This window comes from Triticum urartu, chromosome 7, assembly GCF_003073215.2.
Source record: "Triticum urartu cultivar G1812 chromosome 7, Tu2.1, whole genome shotgun sequence".
Lineage (NCBI taxonomy): Eukaryota > Viridiplantae > Streptophyta > Magnoliopsida > Poales > Poaceae > Triticum > Triticum urartu.
This window is the reverse complement of record NC_053028.1, coordinates 473459859-473479267: the sequence shown is the minus strand read 5'-3', so window position 1 is coordinate 473479267 and position 19409 is coordinate 473459859. Positions and strand designations below refer to the sequence as shown.

General features: G+C 47.9%; 1 protein-coding gene across 1 annotated transcript; it reads right to left on the bottom strand.

The window, feature by feature from the left end:
* Positions 1–8828: 8828 nt before the first annotated feature.
* Positions 8829–9336, bottom strand: LOC125518953 (cyclin-D5-2-like). The gene is made up of 2 exons (XM_048683835.1): positions 9039–9336; positions 8829–8953 (listed from the first exon to the last, which is right to left on the bottom strand). The coding sequence occupies exons 1-2, from the start codon at positions 9334–9336 to the stop codon at positions 8829–8831; spliced, it is 423 nt and encodes a 140-aa protein (XP_048539792.1).
* Between the last annotated feature and the right edge of the window lie 10073 nt (positions 9337–19409).

The window sequence follows — 19409 nt, the reverse complement described above, 5'->3', positions numbered from 1 at the left end:
TCTCAATGTGAGAAAGGGCAATGCACGGTACCGAAGAGGCTAGCAATGATGGAAGGGTAGGAGTGCGTATAATCCATGGACTCAACATTAGTCATAAAGAACTCACATACTTATTGCAAAAATCTACAAGTCATCAGAAAACAAGCATTATGCGCATGATCCTAGGGGGATAGATTGGTAGGAAAAGACCATCGCTCGTCCCCGACCGCCACTCATAAGGAAGACAATCAAATAACACCACATGTTTCAAATTTGTTACACAGCGTTTACCATACGTGCATGCTACGGGACTTGCAAACTTCAACACAAGTATTCCTCAAATTCACAACTACCCAACTAGCACAACTTTGATATCACTATCTCCATATCTCAAAACAATCATCAAGTATCAAACTTCTCTTAGTATTCAATGCACTCTATATGAAAGTTTTTATTATATCCCTCTTGGATGCCCATCATATTAGGACTAGTTTCATAACTAAAGAAAATTACCATGCTGTTCTAAAGACTCTCAAAATAATATAAGTGAAGCACTAGAGCAACGACAAACTACTCCGAAAGATATAAGTGAAGATCAATGAGTAGTTGAATAATTATGCAACTATGTGAAGACTCTCTAACATTTAAGAATTTCAGATCTTGGTATTTTATTCAAACAGAAAGCAAAACTAAATAAAATAAAATGACGCTCCAAGCAAAACACATATCATGTGGTAAATAAAAATATAGCTCCAAGTAAAGTTACCGATGAACGAAGACGAAAGAGGGGATGCCTTCCGGGGCATCCCCAAGCTTAGGCTCTTGGTTGTCCTTGAATATTGCCTTGGGGTGCCTTGGGCATACCCAAGCTTAGGCTCTTGCCACTCCTTATTCCATAGTCCATCGAATCTTTACCCAAAACTTGAAAACTTCACAACACAAAACTTAACAGAAAACTCGTAAGCTCCGTTAGCGAAAGAAAACAAAACACCACTTCAAGGTACTGTAATGAACTCATTATTTATTTATATTGGTGTTGAACCTACTGTATTCCAACTTCTCTATGGTTTATAAACTATTTTACTAGCCATATATTCATCAAAATAAGCAAACAACACACGAAAAACAGAATCTGTCAAAAACAGAACAGTCTGTGGTAATCTGTAGCTAGCGCAAGATCTGTAACCCCAAAAATTCTAAAATAAATTGATGGACGTGAGGAATTTATCTATTAATTATCTACAAAAATAATTAACTGAATATCACTCTCCCATAAAAATGGCAGCAATTCTCGTGAGCGCTAAAGTTTCTGTTTTTTACAGCATGATCGCAAAGACTTTCCCCAAGTCTTCCCAACGGTTCTACTTGGCACAAACACTAATTAAAACATAAAAAACTCAATCATAACAGAGGATAGATAAATTATTTATTACTAAACAGGAGAAAAAAGTAAGGAACAAAAATAAAATTGGGTTGCCTCCCACCAAGCGCTATCGTTTAACGCCCCTAGCTAGGCATGATGATTTCAATGATGCTCACATAAGAGATCAGAATTGTAACATAAAGAGGGAATCATGAAGAATATGACTAGCACATTTAAGCCTAACCCACTTCCTATGCATAGGGATTTTGTGAGCAAACAACTTATGGGAACAAGAATCAACTTGCATAGGAAGGTAAAACAAGCATAACTTGAAAACTTTAAGCACATAGAGAGGAAACTTGATATTATTGCAATTCCTACAAGCATATATTCCTCCCTCATAATAATTTTCAGTAGAATCATGAATGAATTCAACAATACAACCAGCACCTAAAGCATTCTTTTCATGATCTACAAGCATAGAATTTTTATTACTCTCCACATAAGCAAAATTCTTCTCATTTGGAATAGTGGGAGTATCATAAGAGACTCGAATACTATAAATTGTTTCCACATTAAAAGTGTAATGTTCAGAAAAGGGGTAATCATAATCATGATAAGTTTTATAAATATAATCACTACTTTTTATAGCATAAGTATCATCACAATAATCATCATAGGTAGGAGGCATGCTATCATCATTATAAATTTGCATATCAAAACTTGGGAGACTAAAAATATCATCTTCATTAAACGTAGCATCCCCAAGCTTGGGACAAACATTAATTGCAGCAAATATATTCTCAAAAACATCATATTCATCAAACATGGCATCCCCAAGCTTGGGCCTTTTCATATCATAAGCATAATCACTCTCATCATTAATAGTATGGATAGCACCAATAGTATAGCAATTATCATATTCTTCCAAGCAAGTGCCAAAAAGATTTTCAAGATCATAAGAAGTATCATTATCTTCCAAATCATAATCATCACAACAAGAAATAGGCACAATGAGATCATCATCAAGTGCATCATCTTCCACAATTATATTTTCATGAGGCACAACGGAAATAGGAGCAGCATTATTTGGGAGAGATATCTTTTTACCTCTTTCCTTTTTCTTTTCTTCTTCTTCACCACATCATGTGTGGGTTCAATCCTCTTTTTGGAGCTCCTTATTAATGAGATTGGTTGAATAGGAGGCTCCTCCTTGTTACCTGATTCATCATAAGAAATAATAGGAGGATATTGGGAAGTCTCTTCCCTTTCATAAGTATTCTCTTCATCCTCTATTTGTTTTATTTTCTTTATGTAGTTGGAAATATAAGGATTTTCAATACAATTCACCGCGCAATACATATAAATTTCCTCTAGATCAAAGCCAAGAAGTTTATCACGGGCAAATACTGGAAGATAGTTAGTTATACGTTTCATTTCTTCGTAACTCATAAGCAAACTAAGTTCATTATAATGTGCAAGGGAAATCAAGTCATCACAATTTTTGGACACGATTAGATCAAGAAACAATTTGCATTGGATAGTTAAATGACCCCGTTCATTGCAAAGTTCACAAGTATGGCCAAGAAAAATTAAATTTTCAGCACAATCATCTAGCCTTTCTTGCAACAATTTAGTTTCTAAGTACTTATGCCTCTTGCAATATCTATCTTCCCTATTTGGTGTGTACTTGCAAACCCAATGCACTCCACAAAAATTGACATGTTTATAGGAGACATTTTCATCATAACTAGTGCGATCATCATTAGTACTATGGATATTCAAGGAGTTCATACTAACAACATTGCAATCATGCTCATCATTCAAAGATTTAGTGCCAAACATTTTAATGCATTCTTCTTCTAACACTTTGGCACAATTTTCCTTTCCATCATACTCACAAAAGATATTAAAAAGATGAAGCGTATGAGGCAAACTTAATTCCATTTTTTATAGTTTTCTTTTATAGACTAAACTAGTGATAAAACAAGAAACAAAAAGATTCGATTGCAGGATCTAAAGATATACCTTCAAGCACTCACCTCCCCGGCAACGGCGCCAGAAAAGATCTTGATGTCTACTACACAACCTTCTTCTTGTAGACGTTGTTGGGCCTCCAAGTGCAGAGGTTTGTAGGACAGTAGCAAATTTCCCTCAAGTGGATGACCTAAGGTTTATCAATCCGTAGGAGGAGTAGGATGAAGATGGTCTCTCTCAAGCAACCCTGCAACCAAATAACAAAGAGTCTCTTGTGTCCCCAACACACCCAATACAATGGTAAATTGTATAGGTGCACTAGTTCGGCGAAGAGATGGTGATACAAGTGCAATATGGATGGTAGATAAAGGTATTTGTAATCTGAAAATATAAAAACAGCAAGGTAACTAATGATAAAAGTGAGCACAAACGGTATTGCAATGCTAGGAAACAAGGCCTAGGGTCCATACTTTCACTAGTGCAGGTCCTCTCAACAATAATAACATAATTGGATCATATAACTATCCCTCAACATGCAACAAAGAGTCACTCCAAAGTCACTAATAGCAGAGAACAAACGAAGAGATTGTGGTAGGGTACGAAACCACCTCAAAGTTATTCTTTCCAATCAATCCGTTGGGCTATTCCTATAAGTGTCACAAACAGCCCTAGAGTTCGTACTAGAATAACACCTTAAGACACAAATCAACCAAAACCCTAATGTCACCTAGATACTCCAATGTCACCTCAAGTATCCATGGGTATGATTATACGACATGCATCACACAATCTCAGATTCATCTATTCAACCAACACATAGAACCTCAAAGAGTGCCCCAAAGTTTCTACCGGAGAATCACGACAAAAACATGTGCCAACCCCTATGCATAGGTTCATGGGAGGAACCCGCAAGTTGATCACCAAAACATACATCAAGTGAATCACGTGATATCCCATTGTCACCACAGATACGCACGGCAAGACATACATCAAGTGTTCTCAAATCTTTAAAGACTCAATCCGATAAGATAACTTCAAAGGGGAAACTCAATCCATTACAAGAGAGTAGAGGGGGAGAAGAAACATAAGATCCAACTATAATGGCAAAGCTCGCGATACATCAAGATCGTGCCAAATCAAGAACACGAGAGAGAGGGAGAGAGAGGGAGAGAGAGAGAGAGAGAGATCAAACACATAGCTACCGGTACATACCCTCAGCCCCGAGGGAGAACTACTCCCTCCTCGTCATGGAGAGCACCGGGATGATGAAGATGGCCACCGGAGAGGGATTGCCCCCTCCGGCAGGGTGCCGGAACGGGTCTAGATTGGTTTTCGGTGGCTACGGAGGCTTCTGGCGGCGGAACTCCCGATCTATTGTGCTCTCCGATCGTTTTAGGGTATATGGATATATATATAGGTAGAAGAAATACATCAGGGGAGCCACGAGGGGCCCACGAGGGTGGAGGGCGCGCCCCCCTGCCTCATGGCTTCCTCGTTGCTTCCCTTACGTACACTCCAAGTCTTCTGGGTTGCTTCCGATCCAATAATAAGTTCCGTGAAGTTTCAGGTCAATTGGACTCCGTTTGATTTTCCTTTTCTGCGATACTCTAAAATAAGGAAAAAACAGAAACTGGCACCGGGCTCTGGGTTAATAGGTTAGTCCCAAAAATAATATAAAAGTGTATAATAAAGCCCATAAATATCCAAAACAGAAGATAGTATAGCATGGAGCAATCAAAAATTATAGATACGTTGGAGACGTATCACTACCATTTCTACCAGCAGCAGCAACAGTCGCCTGAAAGACAAGGAGGCTCCTACCTGCATCTACTACTACTACTCCACCAATCGATCGCTATCCAACATGCATCTATGGTGTTAAGTTCATGACAAGCAGAGTAATGCTTTAAGCAAGATGACATGATGTAGACAAAGTAAACTCAAGCAATATGAATAAACCCTGTCGTTTTATCCTTAATGGCAACAATACAAATACGTGCCTCGCTACCCCTTTTGTAAAGAGGCACTACAAGAAATATGTCAACTTGCGACCATGACTATTGGTCACTGAAAGGTCATTGTTTTTCATTTGTGACCTTTTTGTGACCAAAAACAGAAGGTCAAAAGCTGGCGGTCGTAAACTGAAATTAACGACCTTCTCTGTGAGGTCATGGAATTTCACGACCAAAACAAAATGTCGTTGATTCTATGACCTTCTGTTTTGGTCGCTAGCTCTCTGCCCAGGCCACGTCGGATTCGACGTGGAAATCTGACGTGGCAAAATTGCGACCAATTGAAAAGGTCATTACTTAGAATGAGCTCGGTCCAGTTCGGTGTCCATATGGGCCAAGCCCATTAATTATTATTTTTCTAGCAATTTGTGTCAACTACATGGGCCGAGACCAAGAATCCATCCTTTATATTTTCTAGGACACGGCCTTCTATAGTTCATTTCTTTTTTGGGCCTCAAACTTTTTATAGTCCATTTCAATTTTGGGCCTCCATAACGAAATTGTTCCAGCGAAAGTGAAATAGAGGGAATTCAAACAAGCATGTATCTTAAACAGCAACGGGTGACAATTTTATTTCTTTCAACACAAAAAGATTCCTTAAACAGCCACATGTACAACAGTAGGTACATTCAAGCACAGGAAGTACTACCAAGGAGCTAAAACATGTACTAACAGCAAACATGTACATTCAAGCATCCACGTGTACAACAGGACTGTAGCTACCATTTCTACCAGCAGCAGCAACAGCCGCCTGAAGGACAAGGAGGTACTACCAATGAGCTAAACTAACAGCAACCATCCATCATCAATCGGTGACACTAGCAATGAGCGACAGCGGTGACATTTCAGAGACGCCCTCCCCTTGCTGTTGCTTGGCGTGCCGCATCACAAGTCCCTCTACACACACAAAATTTAGATGTTCAAAACATATAACATGTTGAGCAGTTAGGGAATCATGGAGCAAATGTTAGTGTGGTGCAAGGCGACAGATTATAGGATTAAATATTAATAGAAGAAGAATCATTGAACAAATCATGCGAAATGGCATGGTGGATTTGGAAAGTAACATTCAAGTAGTAGTTTGAATCGATGAGCAGACTATACAGATTCTAACAAGGCTACAAGGCTACAAATATTTGAACACAAGAAACCATAAATTTGAACAACCAAATTGAGAATAGGAAGTAGATCAACAATTGCATAGAAACTAAATTCTAAATATCACTGACCAACTGGGTCAAACAATACCCAAATGACGCGGTGCAGTGACACAGAAACATGGAAACCAACACAAAGTCCGCCAAAATTTCATCACATCACCGAGCAAACACTGAGATCAGGCGGAAGAGACCGACACTGAATAGAGCGGTAACAGAGAGGGGATGGGGGAGCGGGTAACTTACAACATCAAAAAAGATACTTCCACTTCTCACCATCGACCTTGCAAACCTACGATTTAAACACAAATCAGGACACGGGATTTGCAAGAAAAACTATCACAACACCAGTTCGAATAAGAACAAGGAGATAGGGGCGGGAGCGAAGGGAACCGAGATGCTTACCATGGAGACCTGCTTGATGTTGGAGTCCTTCCTGAAGCTGTCCCTACGAAAATAGAACCAAAATGGGCCCCGATTAGGACGCGTCACCACGCCACATAAATAACATGAATCAAACCACAACAACAAATCAAATCTGGGGCTCACGTGAGGACTAACACGGCACTTGGGATTGTTGGAGTCTTTATTGGCCTTGCACTTCTTCACCACAAGTCTACATCACCATAGAAACAATAGTAGCAAAGCAAATCAGAACCCAACGCGAAACAACATCAGGAAAACCCAAGCAGAACCACCACAGGAAATGAGTCCATCACCTAAAACCAAGCAGATGATAACACTGAGTAAGAAAGACTGATGAGAGGTGCTGGTTTACCTAAAACCATTTCCTTGATAACACTCATTTCCGTCTAAGGTGAAATAAACATATGCATGCCAAGGTGAAATAGTACAAAGAAAGCACTCATCAGGTAGCAGTGCATACAAAATCCCTGTTTTACTAGTAGCAAATGCTCGGTGTGTTAGCAGTAGTAAAAGCTATACAAAATCCTTGTTTTACTAGTAGCAAATACTCTGTGTTAGCAGTAGTAAAAACTCATGCAGTACCAAATTAAAAAAATATTGTAGCTAACAGAAGTATGGAACAATTGTTAACAACTCGAGTCAGAAAAGGTAGGAGTGTCTCTTAAGAGAGACACAACTGATACTGAGACACAACTGATATTGATCAAAGATAATAACATAGCACAAAAATAGGTAGGTACATTTACTTCTTTAAAGACAATAAGTAGGACCAACAGATTCACATGTTACATCAGTATGAAGTTACAATGGCAGATGCCAGGTGTGAAATGGATATGGCAAAAAAGAAATGCTCGGAACAGAGATATGCAGATTGGGGGAAGCTGAGTTAGCCATATTCAAAAATGAAAAAATAGTAAATGGTCTACCTACAGTATTATCCTTCCAGCATGAAGATGTGAGTACATACTAAGTAGCATCGGCACAAGATAAACAGAAATGAACAATCCAAAAGATGCAGTATGAGTATGTACATTACAAGGAACAATTTTCTGCATTGACAACAGAAGCTATGCTCACAAATTTATATTGTAGGTACAGGAAATGTGCCAGATGTCATATAAGCATACACAATTACACACATGATACTTAGATCACACTATCAATTCATACTACACGAGTCACTCTTATGAGATATTGGCATGCAGCTGTATGCAGCTACTTGACCATGACAATTTATACTACACGAGTCACTCTTATATAATATAATTGAACAAAACACTGCCATGCATTTACTGGACTATGACCAGGTGCAAGTTGATGAGAATCATCATGCTAAAACTGATACAACCACATCATATCCTTCTAACGTTCATATAGTTCACTCAGAAAACACTTCACCAACAGCACATAGTTGCAGTCTAAAAACACAATTCACTCAAAAGGACACAAATCAGTATGCACAAGTGTTGGACCTTCAAATAAGCAGACTTGAATTCACTGGTAAGCATTAGCAGAACTAATATATATTTTTGCATGATCTTAGTGTATCTCTACATCACATATATTCACCCACTCTATCACTACCAATTCTACTACAGAGTAAGAATGGAATGATGCTAATCTATTGAGGGAAAGGATCTACTCTCATCAGCAGTGGTGTTGCTCCTAGGCCAAGTGAGAGGAGTCAAATCATTTGCCAAAGTCAGAAAGCTGGTAGGAGCATTAGGAGATGACAACACACACACACACGAGGATATGTTTGCTTCACTCAACTTGACATAATATAGCAGCATGCAAATACAATGGATCTACACTATATATATATATATGGACATGGCCAGGGACATGGTTGCTAGCTAGCTAGCTTGTTGTCATGGATTTTGACTGCACCCAACCAAGAAGAAGCGGTCATGCCTAGTAGTCTAAAAAATAGAGTTTCATGGACTCTAGTGCTTCTTTGGTCAGTAGAGCTCCATAGGATGCAGCCAAGATTGCAGCCGCAGCCACAGTAGATGGCATGTAATCTAGCACACTGCCGGCTGCATGAACACATCACATATTGGTCAAAAAAAATGCAAGAAAGATCCATGTTCAGTTAAGAAGGTGTGCAGGAAAAAGATGAACCTTTGGTTGTGGCAAAGATGAAGCCGATGGACTTGAGGGCCACGCGGGCGAGGTCATGCCCGCCGCCGCCGCGGCCGTCGTGTCGGTCAGAGAAGCAGGGGAGGTAGTGGAAGGGCGTAACAGCGGCCATGCGCCAACCGAGGGTTGACAGCACGAGCGGCTCCATCCGACAGACGGAGGCGGAGCAGAACTCGTAGCCGCCGCCGGCGTCGAGTTCTGACATTGCCGGCACGCAATACTCCATCTTCGTCGCCACGGAGACGCATGCCATGGACAGGAGCCGCGCCACCCACGGCATGGTTGTCCTCTGCACGCACACAACCACATCATCCTCCCGTTCCTAAGAAGCAGAGAGGCTAAATTTGTTTTACAGCGGCGGTTCGGTGATTGATTACATCGACGCGTCGCCGGAGGAAGAAGCGGTCGAAGTAGGCGATGGTTATGTTCCTCCCGTAGGATTCTGACCTCTCCCTGCTCATCCTCTCGTTGCCCGATGTCTTTGATGAGCCTCCCTGCATGCACCGGTGCCATTGTCAGTCACCACGGCCGTTGAAAATGCACAAACGCACATGCCGCAGCAAAGAGGGCAAGGAAGGGATACCTTCAGTGAGCCGGAGCGGTCGTGCCTGAGCGCGCCATCGTATGCCGACTGCTCGTACTTCTCCGGCGTCGTCGCGCCCTGCAACGGAAACCCCAAAACCCATCAGAACGCGCCAAAGACATGAGAGATTAATCGGCATGGCATGCACTTGGCGAGAAATGGCGGGTGTTTGAAATTACCGGGTGTGCGGCGGCCTGGCGGGAGCGGGTGGCGCGGCTGGCGCACGCATGGGACTGCACGCTGACGAGCGCCTGCATGCACCGGAGCGTCTCGGCCGCCTGCCGCCGGACGATGTTGCCGCGGACCAGCGCCTGGAGCTTCACCAGCCCGCGGAGCGCCTTCAGTGCCCGCCTCGCCTTCACACGCAACGACAAGCATGGAGAGGTTAATCAGCGGTGGTTGACATGCCAACCACCTCCGCCATCACGGAAGATGCCTCCTCCGGCCCCCTCGTGACGACGCTGGTGCCGCCACCACCGGCCGCCCGCCACTTGGACGAGCCCCAAGGGTCGAGGCCCGCGCGCCCGCCCGCGTCGTTGGGGAGCAGGGGAAAGAGAGAGGTGGCGAAGAGGGGGAGAGAGAGGCAGGCGCGGGCTGCTAGGGTTTGGATTGGGCTACAAAGAGATGGACGGTTTAGATCGGCTAGAACGGACGGTTCAGATTGGCTAAGGGGGGTGATCCATGGGAAGAGCCCTGATTGGTTCAGAAAATTTATAGTTTAAAATAGTTTCTAAGTACTAAAACTATGGGTGTTTTATGAAGCAGCTATCAAAAATATTTTGCAAAACAGCACAACTAAATCTTTCTCTCATGTTAGACCACATTTTTTGGATCATCGCCAATTTGCATGCATTTTTATCTTTCTAACTATTTTTAATCATTTTCTGAGTGCCCAAAATGAGGCTTTTTGTGAATGACCTACCAAATAATTGTTGCAAAATTGGATCAAAACATTTTTCTAAAACAATAGGACATATTTAATTCAAAATTTATCAAATGGTTGGGTGTCAAAAGCTTTGATCCACCTCTCGTGAAAAAGACAAATTTTCGCCGATTCAGTAGGAAGCGGGTCAAATTTGAACTGCACCTGCCTCATAGTTTGCTATTTATTTTTTCCAAAAATCATTTCTAGGTACATAAGTATCTATTTAATCATAGAAACATCAAAAGTTTTCCAAGATTCAACCACTAGCTAGGAACGTTCAAGCCCGCCGTTTTGACCGCATTTTGAAACGGGCATAAAAAATTCAAAAAAATCAAAAAATTGGAAAACCCTTGCATTGTGTCATTATATGTGACCAAGTTTCCAGGAAAAATAATAAACTTGTAATACGGCAATTATTTTTAAAAAGTGTTCTTAGAAATGAGCTATCATGCGTGAAGATTCATGGCTTTCAAGTCAAATGATCAATCTTATGGCCACATTCATGGCATAGTTTGTTTCAAATGATCTCATATTGTGCACAAAGGTGCATCTTGGAATTCCAAACAATGTTGCCTAATGGAGTTTTCATTTTCTTTGCATGGAAAATTCATGTTCCATTTTTCGAGTGCCCGAAATGAGTTTTTTTTGTGAAGGATCTACCGTATATTTGTTGCAAAATTGGACCAAATTAATTTTCTAAAATACTAGGCCATATTTAATGCACAATTGACAAAAATGTTGGGTGTCAAAAACTTTGATCCACCTCTGGTGAAAAAGACAAATTTTCGCTGATTCAGTAGGAAGCGGGTCAAATTTGAACTGAAGCAGCCTCATAGTTTGCTATTTATTTTTTCCAAAAATCATTTCTAGGTACATAAGTATCTATTTAATCATAGAAACATCAATTTTTTTCCAAGATTCAACCACTAGCTAGGAACGGTCAAGCCCGTCGTTTTGACCGCATTTTGAAACGGGCATAAAAAATAAAATAAAATAAAAAACTGGAAAAACCTTCGCATTGTGTCATTATATGTGAACAAGTTTCCAGGAAAAATAATAAACTTGTAATACATCAATTATTTTGAAAAAATGTTCTCAGAAATGAGCTATCACGCGTGAAGATTCACGGCTTTCAAGCCAAATGATCAATCTTATGGCCACATTCATGGCATAGTTTGTTCAAATGATCTCGTATTGTGCACAAGGGTGCATCTTGAAATTCCAAACAATGTTGCCTAAGGGAGTTTTCATTTTCTTTGCACGGAAAATTCATTTTCCATTTTCCGAGTGCCCGAAATGAGTTTTTTTGTGAAGGACCTACCATATATTTATTGCAAAATTGGACCAAATCAATTTTCTAAAATACTAGGCCATATTTAATGCATAATTGAAAAAATTGTTGGGTGTCAGAAGCTTTGATCCATCTCTGATGAAAAAGACAAATTTCCGCTGATTCACTAGGAAGCGGGTCAAATTTGAACTGTAGCTGCCTCATAGTTTGCTCTTTATTTTTTTCCAAAAATCATTTCTAGGTACATAAGTATCTATTTAATAAGAGAGACATAAAAAATTTCCAAGATTCAACCACTAGCTAGGAACGGTGAAGCCCATCGTTTTGACTGCATTTTGAAACGGGCATAAAAATTTCAAAAAAAATCACAAAATTGGAAAACCTTCGCATTGTGTCATCATATGTGACCAAGCTTCCAGGAAAAATAATAAACTTGTAATACGGCAATTATTTTTAAAAAGTGTTCTCAGAAATGAGCTATCATGTGTTCAAGCCAAATGATCAATCTTATGGCCACATTCATGGCATAGTTTGTTCAAATGATCTCATATTGTGCACAAGGATGCATATTGGAATTCCAAACAATATGGCCTAAGGGAATTTTTATTTTCATTGCACGGAAAATTCATTTTCCATTTTTCGAGTGCCCGGAATGAGTTTTTTTGTGAAGGACCTACCATATATTTGTTGCAATATTGGACCAAATCATTTTTATAAAATACTAGGCCATATATAATTCACAATTGACAAAATGGTTGGGTGTCAAAAGTTTCGATCCACCTCTCGTGAAAAAAACAAATTTCCACCGATTTAGTAGGAAGCGGGTAAAATTTGAACTGGAGCCGCCTCATAGTTTGCTCTTTATTTTTTCCAAAAATCATTTCTAGGTACATAAGTATCTATTTAAGCCTAAATAAATGGTTCGGTGGTGATACGTCGAGGTTTGGATGGTGGCCCAGGGCCCCAACTCCAAAGCGCGTAGACTCGCATGCCCGCCGCGTGGTCACCGCATGACCGTGGCGTTGCCATGCGTTCTGGGCAGCCTAGGCATGTCTAGTAGGTTGGGCACTCCACAGGTAGATGCTAGGAATAAAATAACAACAGAAGAATCTCACGAGGAGACCGAACTATGCTCAAACAGGAATTAGCAGCCAAGTGTTTGATTAGCGGTACGGGAAATTCACAAGGCCACTGGGCCTGAGTTTTGGCTGAGGATGATCATCTACTAGGGAGACTATCTTGGAAAATTTTCAGCTCAAATGGAGGAATTTGGATGGCACTTGCTTTGAAAAGTACCACATCGGGCGGAAATATGGATGGTGAAGCTGCGCTCAAATGGATAATTGGATTGAGCTTAAATTTTGTGGAGTATGGTAATTTGGGCATAGTAAAGCACTGTAAATTTTTTTATACCATTTGGATAATCCTAGCTTGTACTTCCTTCACAAAGCTTCCGTCGGCGTTCTGGGAACGGGGGTCCCCAGACTTGCCTGCCTGCGGCCTGCGGCGTGGCTCAAAGGGGGGCCCAGCACGGCCCATCTTCACCAACACAAACTCAAGACCCTCGCGAGGGGCCAAGCCTCGCGGGGCGGACGACACGGAGCTTCCTCAGGCACGGCCTCGTCAGGCTGGCTCACGAGGAGGTGGAGAGATCAAGGCGGGGTACCTCGTGAGGTGCCCGTGACGCAAGCCATGACGACTCAGGGCGCCAGGCGGGTGCCAGCCCGCGCAGCGTCCTCCTTTCCTCTTTGGTGCAAAGGGGGCAAGCGCAGCCGCGGAGTACCGAGGCATCAGGCAAAGGTTGTCGTTTCGGTGCAACGATACCAAGACCAGGAGGACTACGAGACGGAGGTCACCGTGGAGCCCAAGACGGCATCATCACCAGAGCTTTGCGCAGGCGAAGACTACTTTTGTCAGGATAGTTGATACTTGCTGTCCCCCTTCAAATTAGCCCGCCATTGTTGGCTCCCTTCCCGCTCAATATTTGGGGAGAGGACCAGGGCCACTATAAATAGGACCAGCCACCCGCGTAGCAAAGGGTTGGGCTCAGTCTCCTCCAAGGGCTCGACAAGTAGAGAGGTGGTAAAGAGAGAGAGAGAGAGAGATAGAGAAAGGTGGCTAAACTTCTCCCAGTAGTTCATCGCCCCAGCCAAGAACAGACCCTCGCGAGGCTGTTCTTCCTTGTACTGTCCATTATCATCAGCCCAAGAGGCAATCCACCACACCACACATTGGACTAGGATATTACACCACAACGGTGGCCCGAACCAGTATAAACCCTGTGTCCCTTGTGTTGTTCTTTTCGTAGCTTTGATCCTAGCATGGCGGAGGGGTGCAGGGAGGTAGGAGGCAAAATCTCCGCGCGCACCCCAGTGTTCGAACCTCAAGGGTCTGCCGGAACCCGAAATCTGACATTTGGTGCGCCAGGTAGGGGTGCGCCGGAATTCGTCTTCCACCGCTCCGTGCCCCGTCGCGTCGTCATCACCATGCCCGGCGACCAGGAGGGCAACCCAGACCCATGGGCTACGTGGCCCGCCCGTGCAGAACTGCTCGCCTCGGGCGACCCCGTGCCCCAGGCAGCTCGCGGTCCGCAGGGCGCTGCGGGCCGCGGGCGACGTGGACAGGCTTCGACAACTCTTACACCACGGCAGGCGCGGTCGGCAGCGAGGGCCTCCAATCACACCGCGACCACGACACTGTACACCCGCCGGGAGCAGCCGAACTCGAGAGCCGCACTCACGATGGCTCGAGAGCTGCTGCAGTGCAGACTGCTGGAGGGCGGCCACGACGTGCTGCTGGAACGAGTGGCAGAGCTCCTGGGCTTCGCCGCCTCGGGGGCTCACCCCTTCTCCACCCAGCTCCCATCTCAAGCCCAGGGCGACCCACGCGGGGGCCCCGCGCGCGCCCGCGGGCTCCAGGGCTACTCCGACGCCAGACCGGACCGGCGGCGGCGCTGCCCTTGCCCCCAGTCCGCGAAGAAGGACTCAACGCGACCCGTGGCCCTAGCGGGCGGCCGCGCTGCCACCCCATGGTGGGCGCGTCAGGCAGGACCGCGTGGCATGCGGGGCATTACGGCGTGGCATTCGGGATGACGGCGCCGGAGGAATACGTGCCCCTCATGATGGACCAAGGACACCCTCACGAGAACGGACAAGGCTCGCTCCTCAGCCCAAGCTGGGGGACGAGGCACTAGAAGCTGAGCCTTTCCAGGAGCCCCGGGATGGCCCCACTGGCCACGCTGGAGGCAGCGACTATCGGGCACCGCTAATTCTTCAGGAGCAGGTATACGCTAACCATGGATCGTAGGAGGTGCAGGTCGTCACAGCGAGCAGCTGCCCCGCTCCCACAGCCTCCTACCCCTCGGGAGGAGGGCGCAGGGGGATGCAGGAGAGAGGCAGGGATCCGACATCGCCACCGCGGCGTTCGGAGCAAGGCGTTCTCAGGAGGTAGGCCCTCCGCTGGGAGGTGCCCCAGGGCCTGCCCCCGGCGGAGGACCCGTGGTCGTCGGGGGAACCGCTGGCGACCGCTCTACCCCATCGGGCGGCGTCCTGGTTTCCGGTCGTTGCTGATGGCACTAGAGTGTGGCGCAAGGCGGGGCCCTCATCTGGCGATATGAAGCAAGGCCAGTACCTGTGAAGAAGGCCCAGTGCCTGTGAAGCTCGCCGCCCCATGACACTCTCACGTAATAATGAGTGGGGCTGTACACGCCCTGGAGTCTCAGGGGTGCCGGCCTCAGGCCCTGGGGCTCCCTCCCACGCCCGGTGGCAGCACTTAGCTCCGCGCTGGTGAGAATACGTCCAAGACTAGACTAGGTGCCGAACGCGGCCTTTTGTTTGCTTTTGTTGCTCTTCCCTTTGGTTGCCGCTTTCCCCCACTAGGTTCAAGTTGGATTCGAATTTGAGATTTGCGTGTGTTCGGGGAAGGGGTGCTTAGTCTCGTTCGAGCAATTTCTCGTGTTTCGGTTACCGCTTCGCCTCAGCTGCCTCCCCTCGTGAGCCCCTCACGAGCTGGGTCAGGCCTAGCTCGCGCGCAGCCCAGACTACCGTCGCCGCGTCCTCTTAGGAGGGCGTCTTACTGCAGGTCCGACAGATTCAATCAGGAAACGCTCCCGGCTCCGCAGCCTCCTGCGGGCTGCCCCAGGGCCAACACGGGACAAAGGTAAATTAGCCGACCAGCGCGTCGCTTAAGCCAACCACTTGGCACGGGCGCATGGGCAATGTAGCTTCTACTGATACGATAAGCACAAGTTTTACATGAGGGGCTCCCCCTCCAAAATGCTCTCACAGCTATCAGGCCAAAACCTGAGTCCTATTCATACAGGGTAAGCAGGAACAATGCGCAATCAGTCGGATGAATCTCCCAATACGTCCTCAGGAGCGCCATCGGGGCCGTTGCTGGCATCGCTGAACTCGCCCCCGCTGCCCGCGTTGCCACCAGTGGCGTCAGGTCCGCCCATCACGCCGCCCTCGCCGGCCGCCACGATCGCGTCATCGTTGTCCAAGGCGAAGGCCCTGATAAGAGCCTCCACATGGTCTTCCACCCAGTGCGCCAACTCATCTCGGACGGCCTGGGGGACTGGGGCGATAGCGGAGTCGAAATCGAAGTGGGGATCCATGCTCCGGAGATGGCTGAAGACACGAGAAAAGGCGCGCCTCAGCAGGGCGCGGCTCCTCTCCTCCACCAACCTGTCAGCCCTGATCGACCGCGCCTCCAACTGCGTCACCATGTCCGTAAAGAATTGAAGATTGGCCGCGTAGTTAACCGCGTGCGGCTCGCCAATGGTCTCCTCTCAGATGTTGCCCAAGGCCGCGTTGGCCCTCTCCCGGAGCGTGGTCAGCATGGGGTCGTGCTCATGCTCCAGGAGCCGCCGCTGACGTATCTCGTCCGCGTTCTGGCGCGCGACGGCCTCAGCCTCCTCCACCCGCTGGCGAAGAAGGAGCACCTCAGCCTGGGAGGTGGTTAGCCCACCTTGCGCCACCTCAAGGGCGGCCCGAGAAGCATCGGCCCGCCGTGTCACCTCCTCCAACTTGGCCCTCAGGGCAGTAGTCCTGCCTTCGGCTTCGGCCCGGATCAACCCCAGCTTCTCCTCGAACTCGTGCTCGAGGTTCAAACGCGCCATCGCCACCCGACGTCCGACCTCCTCCAGGACACGGGCTTCCTGTGCAGCGACATCGTCCTCCGCCTGCGTCACCAAGCGCTCCCTTGTCTCCAGACGCTCGTACTCGCGGGTACGTTCGGCGGCTTCCAGCGTCAGCGCCTCCTCATGCTTCTGGAGCTCCGCCGAGTCGCCGGAGGCCACCCTCATCGATGCGAGGGCTGCCTCACGCAGCTCCACCTGCTCCTCCAGCGAGTGGCACCAGGCCAGGAGCTCCCGAGCCCGCTCCTCTGCAGCCGTTCGCTGCCGATCAGCCTCCCGAGCTTCCTCAGCAGCCCGAGATCGGGCCTCCCGAGAGGCCACCAACGACGCCTTGGCCTCTGCTTCATCAAGGTCGCGCTGACGGCGTGCAAGGGCGATGGCGCCCTCCAGCTCGCGCCTCTCGGCAGCCAGGCGCAGGCCCTCAGCCTCAAGGCGCGCGTCTTCATCAGCAAGCTCCTCACCAAGCAGGCTCACTGCGTCAGTCGCCCTTCGAAGGAATCCTTGACGGAGAGCGCGACGCTCCCGAGAGCGCTCAAGCACGTCTTCCACACCATCATCTGCCCCAAGCAAGCGCCGGGGGCTGCAGGTCAGCGCTCCCCCTCCGGGCTAGGGGCTGGGGGCTGGCACCCTCGCGACGGCCAGGCACGCCGCGTTAGAAGCCCGGCCTGGGGCCAGCCCGACCTCAAGAGAAGAGCGCAGGAAGCGCCTCAGCCAATCGCAGTCCACGACCAGGCGAGAAGCCCATGGCAGGTTGGCTATGCCACGAGAAGGCTCGCGAAGGAGGATCGCGAGGTGCGCGGGGCCACGATACGCCTCGGGATGGTCCGCCTCCTCGATCGCCCTCACCACAAGGGCTCCGCTACTCGGGGCGCTCGAGGACGGTGGAGGGGGCAAAGCCAAAGGGGACGGCCCCTCAGCCGTCTCAGCAAGCTCGGCTGGAAGGGGCCTGTGGGGCAAGCGTCAGTAAGAGCAACGGAAGGATCAGGAGTAGGGAAAGGAGAAGGCTTACTCATCAGTGGCGAAGTACTTTCTGCGCTTCAGCAGGCGACAAGGGTAACCGTCGCCCAGGGCCTCCCTTCTCTTCCTGAGAGCCCCAAAGTCCACGCGGAAGCGGCCTAAGAGTCGGGCGCAGGGACCGACCTGCGACGAAGATGGAGCGTCAAGACGATCAGTGTCAGGGGCGCCTGCCTAATGTGCACCGCCAATCGCCTCCCCGAGAGAAGCAGCTGGAGCCTCTGGGGCCCCAGTCGCAGGCGCAGAGGGTAGTTGTTTGTCACCCTCAGCCTCAGTGGTACGGGCCCCGATAACTGCTTCCTCGTGAGCCTCGCCCGGTGCCATCACCACGCCGGGAGCCCCCTTGACCTCTGGCGCCTCGTACCTCCCTGCTCCGCCACTCGAGGGCGGGTCGCCTTGGCCGACTGGAAGGGCAGTCACCACCACCGGATTCTCACGAGACCCCTGAAGGCCGGCAGGGCGCAGCCCCCACTCATCAAAGGCAGGCATCTGCCTCACAAAGTCGACCCTGCAATGGCAGAGGTACAGCAAGGCCCCTCCCTGCCAGACGCTGCCGGGGTTGGGGTCCCCAGCTAGGGTCAAGAGTGTCGTCTTCAGCACCTTAGGAGCCAGGTCCTCTTCCTGGAGCCTCATACTATCCTCGCGCCCATGGAAGGCCCACATCCGGCGAGAGTGGCGTTGAAGAGGAGCAACGCGGCATAGCAGGAACTCCTTCACCACCTTGGGGGCTGTCATGCCAAGCGACCTTAAGAGCGCGAAGCGGCGCCAGACAAAGACGAGCCGGGGGCTCTCAAGCGCCACCTGACCCCAGCCCGAATTGGGGACAGCAGGCAAGGCCTGCTCCGTTAGCAGGGGGCTGGGCACCCCCGCGTCCACATACAGCCACCGCTCGCGGAACCCAACCGCGGGCAAGGGGAGCTTGAAGTCAATCCCAGAGGCGGCAGTCTTTGGCGCGGCAACGAAGCTTACACACGCCCAGCATTGGGTAGGGTCGACAAGATGCAGTGAGAAGAAGTGACGCAGCAAGGCAACCGAAGGAGGGATGCCTACCATGGCTTCACAGACGAAGGCGAAGACCGAAAGGAGGGTGATGGATTCAGGACTCAGATGCAGCATGTGGATCTGATAGTGGGAGAGCACGGCATTGAAGAAATTAGAAAAGGGGGGAACCAGACCTGCCCACAGGGCGTCGGCGAAATATGGGACCTCGGTAACTATCCTGCCGACGGAGAAGTGGGACGCGGGCCAGGCCGTCGTTCTCCCGCATTCATTGAAGATGGTGGCCAGAGCCAAGCTGACCTTACCCAAACCCTCGGCGGGGGCCGCCAACGGCGGCGGGCGAGGCGGAGACGCGGGATTCTTCCCTCTTCCCTTCTTCGTCGGGGCCATGGCGATAGGAAAGG